This window comes from Varroa jacobsoni, unplaced genomic scaffold (assembly GCF_002532875.2).
Source record: "Varroa jacobsoni isolate VJ856 unplaced genomic scaffold, vjacob_1.0 scaffold_408, whole genome shotgun sequence".
In the NCBI taxonomy this organism is placed as follows: domain Eukaryota; kingdom Metazoa; phylum Arthropoda; class Arachnida; order Mesostigmata; family Varroidae; genus Varroa; species Varroa jacobsoni.
The window spans coordinates 179,977-195,268 of record NW_019213310.1 but is presented as its reverse complement, the minus strand read 5'-3'; the positions used below and the strand labels follow the sequence as shown (position 1 = coordinate 195,268).

At 40.1% G+C, this 15,292-nt stretch overlaps 2 protein-coding genes and 1 long non-coding RNA gene across 5 annotated transcripts in view; 1 reads left to right on the top strand and 2 right to left on the bottom strand.

Annotated features, from left to right (window-relative positions):
- Positions 1–8,525, top strand: part of TrpA1 (Transient receptor potential cation channel A1) — a 26,605-nt gene extending 18,080 nt beyond the window's left edge. Inside the window, exons 6-23 of the mRNA XM_086968198.1 lie at positions 101–252; positions 426–585; positions 889–1,063; positions 1,405–1,561; positions 1,784–1,913; positions 2,466–2,596; positions 2,950–3,119; positions 3,295–3,439; positions 4,020–4,103; positions 4,268–4,338; positions 4,554–4,716; positions 5,033–5,119; positions 5,341–5,513; positions 5,785–5,977; positions 6,246–6,449; positions 6,977–7,156; positions 7,552–7,703; positions 7,813–8,525. Of these exons, the coding sequence (XP_086824324.1) occupies positions 101–252; positions 426–585; positions 889–1,063; positions 1,405–1,561; positions 1,784–1,913; positions 2,466–2,596; positions 2,950–3,119; positions 3,295–3,439; positions 4,020–4,103; positions 4,268–4,338; positions 4,554–4,716; positions 5,033–5,119; positions 5,341–5,513; positions 5,785–5,977; positions 6,246–6,449; positions 6,977–7,156; positions 7,552–7,703; positions 7,813–7,990 (2,705 nt within the window). The 3' untranslated portion in view covers positions 7,991–8,525. The remainder of the gene's footprint in view (positions 1–100; positions 253–425; positions 586–888; positions 1,064–1,404; positions 1,562–1,783; positions 1,914–2,465; positions 2,597–2,949; positions 3,120–3,294; positions 3,440–4,019; positions 4,104–4,267; positions 4,339–4,553; positions 4,717–5,032; positions 5,120–5,340; positions 5,514–5,784; positions 5,978–6,245; positions 6,450–6,976; positions 7,157–7,551; positions 7,704–7,812) is intronic.
- On the bottom strand, positions 5,911–15,292 carry LOC147753533 (uncharacterized). The gene is made up of 4 exons (XR_015310937.1): positions 15,170–15,292; positions 14,764–14,844; positions 13,879–14,209; positions 5,911–6,001 (listed from the first exon to the last, which is right to left on the bottom strand). It is a non-coding gene; the product is annotated as an uncharacterized LOC147753533 (long non-coding RNA).
- LOC111260184 (uncharacterized) lies at positions 9,685–13,796 on the bottom strand. 3 transcript variants are annotated; one of them, XR_015310934.1, is made up of 4 exons: positions 13,369–13,796; positions 12,863–12,889; positions 12,112–12,689; positions 9,685–11,930 (listed from the first exon to the last, which is right to left on the bottom strand). XR_015310934.1 is itself a non-coding variant. In XM_022832756.2 (3 exons), the coding sequence occupies exons 1-3, from the start codon at positions 13,449–13,451 to the stop codon at positions 12,326–12,328; spliced, it is 474 nt and encodes a 157-aa protein (XP_022688491.1). In that variant the 5' UTR covers positions 13,452–13,796; the 3' UTR covers positions 9,685–12,325. The 3 variants fall into 3 exon arrangements, 1 of the variants encoding a protein (XP_022688491.1); XR_015310935.1 differs by having other exon boundaries at positions 9,685–11,788; XM_022832756.2 differs by having other exon boundaries at positions 9,685–12,689.

The following is a 15,292-nucleotide window of genomic DNA, read 5'->3' as shown; positions in this document are numbered from 1 at the left end:
AATTCAAGTAGGAATAGTCCTATTTCAATTTAATCTAAAATATTTCTGTTCTTCGCATAGCGCCCTAGACCCTAACCTATAATCTGCTTGCAACTGATAGGCGATCTGAAAGCTGTCGAGCTCTGCTTAGAATCCGGTGCCCTGATCTCAACACAACAACATGACCTGTCTACCCCAGTGCATTTGGCCTGCTCGCAGGGAGCCATCGACATCGTCAAACTTATGTTCAGATGTCAGCCCGACCAGAAAATGGTAAGTAGCGACGCCTGTCAACAGTTACCAACTTAGAGATGTTACTGAATTTGGTCGCTGTCTGGACGAAACTGCTTCAATAAAAATAGATTTAACAACAATAACGATCTGCTTCGTTTATACCTAATCTGACACAAATTGCTTTTTTTTTGTCTTTACCGTAAATCGTTTAGGGCTGTCTTACGTGCGCGGATGCTCAAAACATGACGCCATTGCATTGCGCTGCCATGTTCGATCATGTAGAACTCGTAAATTTTTTGGTAGATGAGGGAGCGTCTTTGAATGCTACAGATAAGGAAGGTCGATCTGTTGTGCTGCTTGCAGCCGCCAGGAGTGAGTATCAGGCAATTACTCAACACCAATCGTAGAATAAGTAGATCGTTGCCGCAACAATTCAAGTTGTAAGATGCAGACCCGATACAAAACTTTAAACTTAAAGGCTTTATGCGCAATTTCTTGGTCAATTATCTCATGCTCGAGAAGGTGGGCCCTGGAAAGAGCGCTTTTTTGTCGGAAAAAAAATCGCTCTTTATACATTATTACGCGAGTAAATCGCAAACTTGACAGTCTACAAAAATAGGCAGACCGAATCGACTCGTCTGTATCCATACCAGTAACGGCGAATTCTATCCTCAGGCGCGTGGAAAACTGTAACAAGTGTCCTAAAGCTTGGGGCAGACTTGGGTCTTCAACGCGACAATCAGGGCCGGAATTTACTGCACCATATCGTGTTGAGTAGTGGTTCTATCGAAGAGTTCACCACAAGCATTAACGACAGACTTGAGGATTTCATCCAGTTACTTAATGAGAGGTATACGTTTTAGCCATAAAAGGATAATGTTTTCCCGAAACTACTATATAGGGACTCGCATGCTTTTTACATTTATTTATGATTTATTTTTTATTTATATATATATATATATATATTTGTATATTCTCCAACTGGAACTCTAACGCTCCTCGAATACACGAGTCCTCGGCCATACTAGCATAGCTATTCCATTTTTAACCTAAGAGAAGTATGCAGACCTTAAACCGTTCACAGATAGAAGGTTAGGTAATCCTTAAACTCTTAGACTTGACGTTGCGTAAGGTTCATTCACTAAGCACTTCCTGCCCTGCGCTCCAACCTTTATTGGACACGGTTTTCAGGGACTCGTATGGTTGTACAGCACTACACTACGCCGCGCGTAACGGCCAACTAAAAAGTATTCAATCTCTAATAGCCTTAGGAGCTTCTGTCAACCTGAAAAATAATGAAAACCAGTCACCTCTACACTTCGCAGCGATGTTCGGACGCTTCAACACGGTCCGTGGTTCGCCACTGTCATCATTTAAATTCTTTCATGCAACGTAATTGATTACTTATCAGTTCGACGAATCAGAAAATTGTATTGATCGTATATTAAATTATACACATTAAACATGAAGTAAGCCTACATTTTCAAAGATTTCCGGCCATGAAGTGAGAAGGGCCGATCGAATACGGCTTGCCGAGAGAATTGAAATGATCCTCAATACGTTGTTACAGGTTCGTCATCTACTCGACAGTAAAAAGGGTCATCTCATCATTAACGAGATGGACGGGATGGGAAAGACGCCACTTCACCTTGCTTCGCAATGCGGACACGTGCGCGTCGTACATCTACTGCTTGTAAAAGGTTTTTACATATTTTAGATTGACTAAGTATTTTGAAAACGTGGAGTATCCTTGTCTCTGTAAGATTGTATCTGATAAAGGCAGGTTATTTGTTTCAATCTTTTGGTACAAGTAATAATATAATTCGGTAAAAATAATAATAGAAAAGCATAACAATTCATTTTATTAACTATTTGCAAGTGGAAAGTCGTATAAATTCGCCTAACTCGATAAGAAGCGGAGACCTTCTGATTTCAGGTCTAAAGCGTTAGTGCCTATAGATAAAGAACGCGTTATTTTTATAATCATTTATAGCATATATTGACTCGACTCTTCTTTCACTGGCGTCGAGCTTCACGATTTGTCCACACCGCACTCTGGAGTAAACCATCATGCCGTGTATCACGCTCGCCAGATTCAGTTCAAAATTAGTCTGTTATCATCTTTTGTTACCGTCGCGAGTTTTATACAGAAGATAGTATCACACTATTATTATTAAAGGTGGGCTTTAATTATATAATATTGATAATAACATATCTGGGCGCTTAACAATAACATTTCTTCAAATTCATAGGTGCTCTTCTGCATCGAGACCACAAGGGTCGTACGCCACTCCATTATGCCTCAATGAACGGTTATAACAATACAATGGATCAGTTACTTGCTGTACACTCGCATTTGCTGGACCAAACGGATCGAGATGGGGTTTGTCCTTTTAAAATTTTGCTCTTCTGTACTAAGGATTATTGGATTGGCATTTTCTGTAGGATGCCTGATGGGGTTTGTCCTTTTAAAATATTGCTCTTCTGTACTCAAGGATTATTGGGTTGGCATTTTCTGTAGGATAGGTATAGGCAAACAGCTTGGTTGTACAGAAATAATTCATTGCGTTAGGAGAGTATTGGAACGTCAGAACATTTCATGCCATAGATTCGTCGCGGTTACCACCCTTATCCATCAGTACAATTGTTTTAATGTACAAATCATTAATAGAATGCAACAGCTCGCGAAACATCCGATATCTTTTTGGCGTCACTTGATAATTTTTTTTTTTTCAGAATACAGCCCTCCATATGGCAGCGATGAAAAACCGCTCAAGTACTGCAATCAATCTACTCAACTTAAATTGCAAAATAATAAAAAACGGTCTCGATATGACCCCTATGGACTACGCCCTCCATTACAAACATTCTGAGGTCGCTATGGCTATGGTGATTCATCCGTCAAGGTTGGACGCATTCTAATTGGACTTTATTTATTATAACGATTCTGCTAGCGTAGAAAGAAAAATTGCTATGGGATTGTTTAAGACATGGTCAAGTAACCAGCGCCATTTTCGAAGCAAATATAGACACGTTCTAAACTGTGCAATATAATGATCAAAAGATTTTTATTGTGTACAGGAGCGACGAAGTAATGACGTGTCAGGTGAAAACCTACAGCTGTCTCGTTGAAGGATTGATTGCAGTGATGCCTGAAGTCATGACGACGGTTCTCGATAGAGGCATTTCGAAGTCCAAGATGAGCCACGATTCCGACGAATATTTTGTAGGTTTTGTAACCTTCGATCGAACATCGCCCTGCGTCGTAAACGAGAAAGCCCACCAATTCTATATGAACAAAGCTGTAATATAAGTTTTTATGCCCAATAATGAACTCACTTGATTTAAGCGGACCACAAAGAAACAAAGACTGCTATTCGGTGAGGCGACGAAAAAAAGGAAATAAAAAAGTATAAGCTACTTAAGAGAATATGATAACTTGTGTTATGGGTATTACTAACAGTCTTATGCTAAGGCAGTCTTTACAATTAACGCTATGTCAGTCAGGTCCAATTCAACGATAAGCCAAATGAATTCAAGATTCACTAATGTTAAGTAATATGTGATAGGCATTACCTTTTTTCAACGCAAAAAAAGCAGCTATGTCCTGCGCGTTACTCAAAAGGAAGCAGGCTAATTTCAGATCTCCATAAACGAAATTTTATCAAGAGAAAACTACGTATAGTCCAACCTCATCTATACGAATTACGTGACTAGTGTGTTTATCTATTATCGAAGCTATATGAAGCACTATATGATTTTTCTAGGCTTAATAGACATCTTACAAGTGGTTCTTTTTTTTTCAGGTAAAATACAGTTTCACATGTCTCCAAAATTCGGAAGGGGCAGATGTGGTCCCTATGACAGATGAACCCTTACCCGTTATGAACGTAAGCGCTCGGTTTTTCCTAACCACTAGCGCAGGGAAGAACGTGTACTGAAAATTTAACGGCGTGTTCAACAGAGCTCTTCCTAATTTCGAATAGTTTCTATATAGATACCTCTGTCGTTTAGTGATGGCAGTAACAGGGATTATCGCTTTGTTCTTTTGTAGATTATGGTGCGCTATGGCCGCGAAGAGCTGCTGTCCCATCCGTTAAGCGTCAAATATCTCGAAACAAAATGGTGAAAAATGATTCATTCCTTAGTGCTCACTATTTATAAACGTTCGGTTTAAGCAAACCAAGCTTTGTTAGCGGGAGAGATGGATGCTGAAGGAGCCCAAATAAATATGGAAACATTAGCAACTCAGTGCGCCTATTTCGTTCTTCTGGAAGAAATAACGGCCCGTAATTATAGAAACACTAATAAGACTCATATGTTACCTTTTCTGTTGGCAGGAATGCGTACGGAATATATTTCCATATATTAAATCTGATGGTTTATACAGTTTTTCTGTGTTTCCTCACTCTAAACGCGGTGCAACTAATGCAGGACAACAAAAAAAGGCATCAGGGAATATCTAGTTTCGAGGTTGCTGATGCGTTCGTTCGGCCTTCGCTTGTAAGTGTGTGTAATGTTAGTGCTTGTTTGTATTTTCTTCGTTAAACAAAATGTATAGATCTAGCTAGTCGTTTATTGTCACAAAATGAGCGGGCGGTATTCAGCTGACTACGGCCTAACGAACGAAGATGATTAGCAATAAAAGAGATAGTAATAATAACACGTACATGAAAGAAACATTACCGTATTCAATTCAGTGGGTGTGCTGATCTCGTTAGGTTTATCTATACCGTTCGATCATCATAATTATATAGCTAAGCCTATTATACGATGATGTGTGCATAACGACGCGTGTGTAACGATTGGTTTTTCGTAGGCGACCCTGTCATCGATGACATCTGTGGTCGTATTATCATTCGTCCTAGTTAACGTTGTCAAGGAAGCCTTTCAGTTGATACAACAGGTAACGCATCGAGTCCGGTGATGTCTGCAAGCAGGAGGCGCAGTGGGGTAACATATTTCTCTCGCGTAGGAAATTATTGCAGGGGCATTTTGTTCTACCTTCTTTTGTCGAATCATGAGCCCACTATCGACCCTATCCCAGTATATGGGCACATCTACATGACAGGCAAATTCCAATTGTCAATTTATCGAAACTTGTTTAATTTGCTTACTTTCTTTTAGCGAACAAAATATTTTGTGGATGTAATGAACATACTCGAATGGACTCTCTATTTGGCAGCCGGTTTAATGGCCCTCTCACAGCTGACTCGAATAGAGGAAAAATCATACCAGAACATCGTTGCAGCGGTAGCAGTTTTTCTAGCTTGGTTCAACTATCTACTATTTCTACAAAGGTTAATAATCATTACAAATAACGATATCAAATTGAATAATACAGATACGCTTCTTTTACGATAATGAGGCCTATCATGCACTCGATCCCGAGAGCGGAACACATCTTTCTATCTAAACAACATAACATTACTTGAAATTGGAATAGAGAACATCTTGTGTTGCCTAATATTTAACAGTGCCCTTCGAACTTTGGGAGGTGTGTTGGATACATAACAACTTTTCCTCGATGACGGTCGCCTAACAATATTGCATTGCTTCGTCTGCTACCAGGTTCAACCGAGTGGGCCTCTATGTTGTGATGTTCCTTGAAATTTTATCGACGCTCCTGCGCGTCGTTATGGTATTTTCGGTCTTGATCATCGCGTTTGGCTTATCATTCCACATCCTATTGGCTCGCGTTGACCTTACCGTTCAGCAGCCTATCTTCGACCATAGAACAGGAAACGTTACGTTCAAGCCGATTGTGAGTATGATCTTGCCTCAACACCTGAAAGCAAAAAATGGTCTAAACTCGCATTCTCTACTCATCAATTTACGATTCTATATTGGCTAGCGATTGCATAATATACTGTAGTATCGCACGGTAGCTAATATGTACATAAACAGTTTCTATATACATCACAGTGTGATTAGCTCTGAAACAAGATATATACATATGATTGTCGGCTCTGCGTTCAGCGATAGCCAATTGGATTGACCATATTTTAAGTGGACACTTGGATTCATTTCAGAGTCTTGGTGACAAAGGCTTCCATACGCCGCTTGTGTCGCTGATCCGAGTGGGCACAATGATGCTAGGCGAACTGGACTTCTTGGGCACATATCTGCGCCCCTTACGAAATTTAGAAAACTCAACATGGTATCAAATTGTAGCGGCTACCCTATTCTTGGTGGCCTTTATCATCCTGATGCCTATTCTCCTCATGAATCTCTTGGTGAGTGTTCTTCTAAATTGAAAATACAGGGCGGCCTGCAAGGAAAAATGGACGTTGCTTGCTTGTGTATGTGCGTTTACCATACGATCTGTTGCAGTATTTCGGAGTCAGTGCTAACCCGGAGCGTTGGTATTCACTCGTTTTTTCCACAGCTTTTCAAACAACACAAACAGATTATCCTATCATTTTGACTGAAGATAGTCAGCCGAATTAATTATCGTCATTTTTATGGATATTCTAACCGCTGAGATTCTGAGACCTGTTCACGCTACTACAAGTAAAATGGCTAACGTTTCTTGGGCATCTGTGGTGATCAATTTCCAACGAATGACGAAAAGGCCTGTATTGATACGTACTGATAGGAACCGTTGGAAGTAATATAAAAAAAGATTACTGACCCCGATCTGGATATCGGAGTCAGGATGCAAGCTGTTTGCCGTGAGTAAATCAGAATGGTGGTAAGTGAACAGATTATCCCATGTCAGCGGAACGCAGTCCTTAATTCTAGGTTCTTTCCGTAAACACAGATAGGTTTGGCCGTCGGTGACATTGAGACGGTTCGTCGAAATGCACAACTAAAACGGTTAACGATGCAGGTTCGTCTGCATACTGATCTTGAGAGAAAACTACCGAAAAGAATTCTCGATAGCGTCGACCGAACCGAGGTGTCTATTCATCCAAATCAAAAAGGAACTGGGAACATTTTCGTGAGTATTCCATTGGCGGCAAGTAAAAATGAGCAAATCAAAACAATTCGTTCTCCTTTATAACGCTTGTCGATATACGACGCACACTATAAGTGGGTAAACATACTTAATGCCGATAATGGCTGGTTCTGCCTTTCGTTAATGTCTACCAGACACACAAATATGTCCCCTAGTGTTAGCTAATTAACAGTATAACGAAGACAAATCTTTATATAGCAACTATTCCCAGCAAATATTTTTCTACTGTAGCATACTTCTATACTGATAAATCTCTGACGAAGAACATGAATCGCGGCTATGAAGAAAAAATGCATCAACATTATTATAATTATTACATTTTGTATTAATTATATTCTGTTATTCTCTTAAACTTGATGCTTTCTGGATTTGCACAGTGGCGCACCATCAAACGCTGGTTCGGAAGCCCACGAAACAACGGCAACGGAGTCCAAAGCAGAAACAGTAAAAACCTTCACAAGTCGTTTACGCAGTTCATCGAAAGCAACATCAATGACATCCACCAACAACTGGGCCGGCAGAAAGATAAGTTAGTTAACAGAAACAAGCCATTTTTCCGTAGCTGATACGCATTATCTCGCACTGCAACCCGAACCATGGACCTTCTATTTGATTAATTGCTTCTGTTTTTTATGCAGGATTCGTGAGATCAGCCGAAATATGGAGATGCAAGTCACGCTGCTTCGTTTACTCGTGTCGAAAATGGAAATAAAATCCGAGGCAGAAGAATTAGACGAAGGAGAATTCAATAGCGCTAGTTTAGCTAGAGACACTGCAGAGCAGGTCGATGGAGACAGTGCTACTGATATAAAGTAGACCTTTGGCTATTCATCGCTGAGTACTTGGCCTATGGAGCGTTGGATTGCTATAGAGATGGCAGAAGGCATACCATCCAAAACCATGGCTGAAAGGTCCACGTAGCAAAATAATAAGCCTAGTTCTATTAGGAAGTCAGACAATCTTCCGTGTTGAAGTTACTGCTTCGCCATATGGAATACGAATGTACGATAGACATGCTGCAACTGACCTTATAACTGCATAATCAAAATTAATGGGGTTATTTTTTTCGTAGTATACAGCGCGAATTAACCCCGTCTTTTTCGATGTACATAAAGATGCTGCACTATCCCGATGTATTTTTGACGGAGTTTTTCTAAAAAAAAACCCCTTTCAGCGTTCTCGGCTCTAAACTGAAAACAATATTGAAGAAGCTGTAATGAGTAATTCCAACTTTCTGTGCTACTGCGCAAAAAAATGCTTCGAACTTCTTGGAACTTTTTGCAAAATATGGGAAACTTGGAGGCTACCTTCATTCCCTGAAATAAAGTATGAACAGTTGTAATGCATCCCACATGAGTTTCTATTTAATTGGTAATATAGATACAGCATTTTCATTTATGTATAGCAGTCCACAGTTCAATTTCAAAAACATTGGCATCTATCTTATCGAATGGCAAATATATGCCTTGCAAATATATGCCTTGCAGTAAAATTGTTGCCATGCTCAAATGACAAACCTGTTTCAGTCCCGTTTGATCCACTGATATCAGGTTGTCAATAAAATGTTGACCTTTTTCTAGCCAGACTGCACTATCAAAAGTTACATGTTTCAAATGAGCTGAGTAACATCAGGTAGGCGTCGGTGCACCTCGAAAGCCAAAATTGGGCAGAAGTAGAAATGCTAGAATTAAGGCAGATCGCTTTGAAGATGAGTGACATTTGCACATACTGTATTGTCGAGTTTTATCACAGTGAAGGCAAAAGTACTGTCCAGGCCCATAAAGAAAAATTGCTGTTTATGGTCGAGATCCGTTATCGGAAGGAACGGCCCGAAGGTGGTCCTGTCGTTTTCATTCTAAAAATTTGATATAGCGACTGCTCCTTACAGTGATCGACCGATTGCCGGAAAGGTTGATGACATGATTGCAAAAATTGGGTACGAGCAACCCGTGGATAGCCATAAAAATCCGTACCTAGATAGTTTTAAAGCATCTGAAAAAAAAGCTGGCCCGACGTTCAGATACCACCCGAATTGACGTCAAAGAATTTAAACCTCTATATAAACCCTATGGAAAAAGTAAGCTATTTTCAGAGCGTTCAATCACTAGTGATCAGAAATCGATTACGTACGATAGTATATGATGTGGCAAAAACGTAAAATATACGTGATTGACAAAGCTTGGACCGACGCCAAAAAAGGTGGTACTACGTGTTTCGACCAGATAAAAAGCAAAAGATGGCGATAGAAATATTGTGTAAGTTAATACCGTGTGGTAAAATGATTGATTCGAAACTCTACGATTATAACAAACCACTGAAAGGTTCAACAAAAGCTTAGATCGCCCGGAAAATACTCAGGGAACACTCGATATAGACGTTTCAATGCATGCGCCGTGTAGCTCACACCTTGTAGTGATAGATCATAGAAAGCTTTAGTTTTAGTTTATGGGAATTATTTCGTCTAATAAAAGGCACAGAAATTAATAAAATTACAGCAAAAATGACAGAAATCCAGCGATTAAAACCGCGCGTATATTTATTTTGGTAAGATTATTTTGAAACATCAAACATTTGCTATATTTTTCCCCTTAGAAATAGGCCAGTTCCTTTTTGACAACCCATTATATATATATATATATAGGGGTACGATATCTCTAAGTTGGGACTTTTCAGTCTGCTACTTTGTTTTACACGCGCTCATTTTAACGGTCATATTTATTTATTGAGTGTATCTACTGTTCATCACGATCACAGTTTTGCTTTGGCTCTCGCACCGCTTACAGGCTTATTTCAAATGTTTTCTACTTCGTCGATTTAATAAAATCAAGTCGGCAATCTTATGTTGCACGTCTGCTTGGTAAATATGAGCTATTTGGCGATCGTTTGTGTTAATGCCAGAACGTGGTTCGCCCTCACACCTCTTGATTTCACTAAATCGCTGAATCAATTCTTGGGAGATGTATGGCCTTCCTTTAGACATCTCAGTTAGACAATGTCGCACAACAGTTTGAAACATACAAATAAAGCAACTTGTTTGCCTTTACGGATGACGTATACCTTACCTCTTATTGGACACCACGTTTTTTTACGTCTGAAAATTGACTTCTACTCACAATAGGCATACCGTCTGAATCGGCAGAAAGCCGGCGATCATTTTTGCATCGAAAATAAATCTTGTCGGGGGAATAATTGAAAACGACTTAATGATAAAAAAGCAATGAGTAACAAACAACACCGGTTATATTTCTTGGTTCTGTTGTCTTCAAAAAGCTGGTCTAACTTTAATCATGTATTACATGTAGTTGAGATCTCCACACATTTTTTTCGCTAAAAATAAAAACGTAAGGATCAGTAATAATACACTTCTGGGCGAGAGCAATTAACCTTCATGTCCGCACTGTGTTTTCTGTCGTAAATTTTCCATTGTATTGTACTACAAGTAGCTCCTGTTTTTACTGCTGTTTATGAGACGTTGTACACGGTTGATTTCGGGTGACGCAAGTTTTTGTTCTTAGTGGGAATTCATCCAGCGCTTAGAAACCGGTTAATAGCTAATCATCCCTCCGATTTCCAAAATGACACACGGTTGTGCGCCATAACAGGCTTCGTAATTCTCGATTAGACGAAAACTTTTGATAAAATAAGCCTTATAGGAGCTAACACATTAATTTTTGTGAACACACAGCATGTGCTATTATAATACATATAATATTTGACTGTCGTGCTTCGTCGGAAATATATGCTCAATACATTTTCAGCTTCTGCATCGACTTCGTCCATACGGACTACCCGAGGATGCGTTTTGTTTTCAATAGACAAGGCAGATGTCTCGAGTGGTGCAGTATCTATGACACGCCGTCGTCGTCAACAGTGCCACATATTTCACAATAGAGCAAAAAATATATATATATATATTGAGAGAGAGAGAGAGAGAAAAAGATTATATTATCAGTATCTTTCTCTCCATTACCTCTATATAAACGTTACACAAAAGTGTCATCCAAAATGACATTAGACCTTGACGTTTCTGATGTGAATGATTGAACACACTGAAGGGTTCAGAAAACATGCATATATATAAATGCCTCTGTATTGTATTTGCTTTCGCTCTCCACGGCTTTTGCAAACTGCGGATCAATTTATTTAATCATACACGCCAGAAATTCCCAGGTCCAATATTAGCCAAGAAGAGTCGAGACCACCCGTCAAACTAACTGTTTTCACTACAAATCTCATTTGTCATCAATAGGAAGAATGGTAATCCGTTGACGCATAATCCGCATACAGTTGAGGCTGTTTGGATAGTTTTGTCTTGGGGTCATGGCGTCGTAAAGCCTTGTTCACTTCACCAAAGTAAGCACTATGCGGACCTTTTTTATTGGCTGTGTTATTCAACCCAGTTCCCATACACGTAAATCAGGGCCTTTAGCCAGAGAGAAGAGCTGGCTTAATTCTGTTCTTCGGCGTTTCATGAGCTGAAGTACTCATTCTTTGCCACCGCTGATAATTCTATGTGGACCTTGGCCATTAAGGACTTACAAGAGTAGCCATGCTCCATTGTGCTCTTCACTCAGCCAATGGTGCATTTTAGCGCAAAATTTTTAGCATATAGATCTGAAATGCCGGAATGCCAGTAAATACTCCTGAATGTATCTTGTACGATCCACTAATCCACGTGCCGATAGTGCCGTTGTCTGGTCTTAGACCACTTTTGTTTTGAACGGTATGGGGAGAAACGAGCAAACTGTGGAACCGGCTAAAGAAACAAATCAGTCATTATCAAAAGTCATTATCAAAAAAAAAAAGACTTCTGTCAAAGTGAACGCCCTTTTCCATCCCGTTTTTTCATCCCTTTTCTACCGCTATAAAAAGACCCGTTGCGTTAGATGCCGCTATTTTCTTTCCGTAAATTAATCATTTGAATTGTACCTACTTACCTTTGATCGTACGACGCGTTGGCTACACGCGATATTAGTACATTAGGTTAAACGTTCACGAGATAAGAGCTGAATTAGAACACCGAATATACGCCCACCAAGCACGCGCTCTGGCCTGTTTTTTGCGTGTTTTATTTCTATCTGATATTTACTGAATTTTTCGTGCCGTCTTGCCTCCCGTCACGTATGCCCCTGGCATTTAACGTAGTAAGAACTAACCCGTTCTTCGGCGTCTAAAAGCGGTCATAAGTTGTTTTCCGGTACCAATAGGTGGCGGAAGTTTCCTGTGTCCACTTACGCTGTTGACCTTATAGTCGGATTGAACATCGATTGTCCGCGCTACATCCGAACTGCTGCTAGATGTCACGCTCCATTCGCTTGTGATGCCAAATTGGCGCGGAACACCCGTATCGCTCGACATACTCTCTACATCAAGCTCGCTGGAGAGCTCGAAGCTCTTTGATGAACCTACTGGGCGCGTCGAATTTTGTGACACTCGACGAGTTTGTATAGCCCCGTGGTGAGGGGCAATCTTATAAGTCTGATCACGATAAATCTCAGCTTCGTAACCAGGTTTCCTAGAGAAAATCATACAATTTACAAATCATCGACAACAGCAAACATCAAAGCCCTCAGTCACGCACGTCATTTAGTATATATGAACGTCAACTCAATAGAGATCAATGAACATTGCGCTATCAACATTCTAAAAACGATACTAGAAATTTATCAAATGGGGCTTTCCACTTACGCTAATGATGACGATTTCACATTGTTCCTATGAATATTAAAAGCAGAAAAATAGTAGGTTAGAGTACGACTCGCGACACGTAAAAAAATCACATAAGCCTTTTCTGTGGCTTATGAGATTGTTCCTCAATTGATCCAGTTGTGCAATATCATTCGAGAGATAATAGTTACCAAGAAAAACAATTGCATATTCAAGAAAGGATTCCGCAACACTTTCTCCCACTTCACTGCGAACTCCTGCATTTTCCGAAGCATCCCCCAGTGCCCCAGTGACGACGGCAGCCGTCGATGCCCACGGTAGTTCGACACAGCAATATGATTGAAACACTACCATTCACCTGACCACTCAGCTGGATATCTAGAAACGACACAGCGTTTGATACTGATATACACTGCCGGCAGAAAGTGTTCACCACGAGTAGAAAAGAAAATAGATATTCTGAAGTACGTCTAAATAAAACACGCAGGTCCGCATGGTTCTATCTAATACGATCGAAATGTACGAACCGAGAAGTTCTGTCAGACAAAAAATGTGGATCATAATAGTGACGCTGCCTTCGCCTTGTTGGCTTCCCGTACGCCGAAAACATCGCTCAAAACGCCGACGATAATTTTACTCAACTATGGTATCGAAATATTGGTGGCAATACAAACGGATGACTCTTGGGGCTCGTTTTCGTTGCCTTCACGGAATAATGAGCTCAAACCATTGTTGACCTAGCTCTTATGTAAATATTGCTTGTTAGACGACCATAAAAAGGAACTTATATTCTTTTCTGGAAACCAGACGAAACTTATAGTTTGCAATCATATTGTGGCTCTAAAAAATTGGCGACATATGCCAAGCAAGCAAGATAAATATAAAAAGTACTCAGCAAAAAAGAGAAATCAATTGAAACTCAACAGTGAAATTACTCTACGCAAAATACCGCTTACTATTTTCTGAGAATATTTTTCACATGCAACATGGTAGGGAGTCAATCGACAATTGTATGGTTTGTTACAAAAGGTACCTACCACAGTTCGCTGCAGACAACAATAGGACTATCTTCGCCAAGCTGTGCTTCCCCAATTGGGCTAACAGCCGGTTACGACAGATGTTTCGTTAGATAGGACCACGAACGCCCTTTAGGTTATCACCCCGGGGACTCTGCCCCTTAAGCAAAAACGACTACGCGCCTAAGACGTAAGTAGGCTTCTTCCGACGCGGCAATCAATGCGGAAATCGGAACTGGACGCGCCGAAAATAGATACGCTGTATGGGAGGTGTGACAAACACCGCACGTTGAGCGTGTACGTGGTAGGTGTCGCTACGGTCCACGATCTTCTGTCCGAAAGTCGGTTTTTCCTGAAAAAAATGTGAATAAACCAAAGAAAATGTCGCGTTTCATTACTGTGCTAGTTTTCCGTATCGTTTACTTAGGTCTAAGGTTAAAGAATAGATGCAAGTCGTAAAGGCTTTTGCCAAATATCAAGCAAGCTTTTCCGAAATTTACTTTCAAAGCATAACGCACAGACCCATATAGGCATATCTAAGCTTGGAAGACTGAGCAACTTAAGTTATAGGCGATTTAATACATTGATATTGACTGGTTAGTTTTGATTGATTTTTTTTTCTATCGTTCTTTCGTACCGCACCGGAAAAAGAATACTCCATTCCCCAAAGAGATGTAACGCCGGATAGAAATGCGCGATTCCTTGGGGAAAACTCGTACCGCCGTGAGTACCTCATCACACACTACCACAGCATCCTGGCAATTAAATTGTTTTATATTTAGGGCTCAATTAAACGCTAACAGAAGCCACGACGTAGACGTAGCATATGTACTGAGTGCACTACATACAATACACAATATAATTACTATTACTGTAAACGAAGTTAAATTCAGAGCATTAGATTACTTAAATCCGCCGAATTTCAGAACGACTGCGACCGATGTGTTTTTCCTTGTAAAAGACACCAGACCATGGACAAGCATGTACCTGAAAAAGAAAAAATTTTAATACGAAGACCGAAGGTAGCTTGTGGTCAATCCTTAAAGCTGTTAATACTTTCTTCGACGCCAACCCATTTAGAAAACCGTACGCCAAAAATGCATCAGTAGCTCACTTGTACAAAACGTATGTAGCTGTCCATCTTTAAAAAACTATCACAGTTGTTTTCATATGACCATAAGGCTAGCCGAAATTGTCGGAGCTGTTGAACACCGATGAATTGTCATGATTGTAGAGTTTATCGTCGCTTTTCTTTGACATATTCATATTTTTTTTAAATTTGAAGTATAATGTAGCACGTTAAAACTCTTACAACATTTAACAGCGCAAACGATCGTATGCTCACAAATCGCATCGGAGGCGCTGGTATTAACATCAAAATTACTCTAGAATGAATGTAGCAGACTACGAGATGTTCTAGCTACAGCTACTCTTG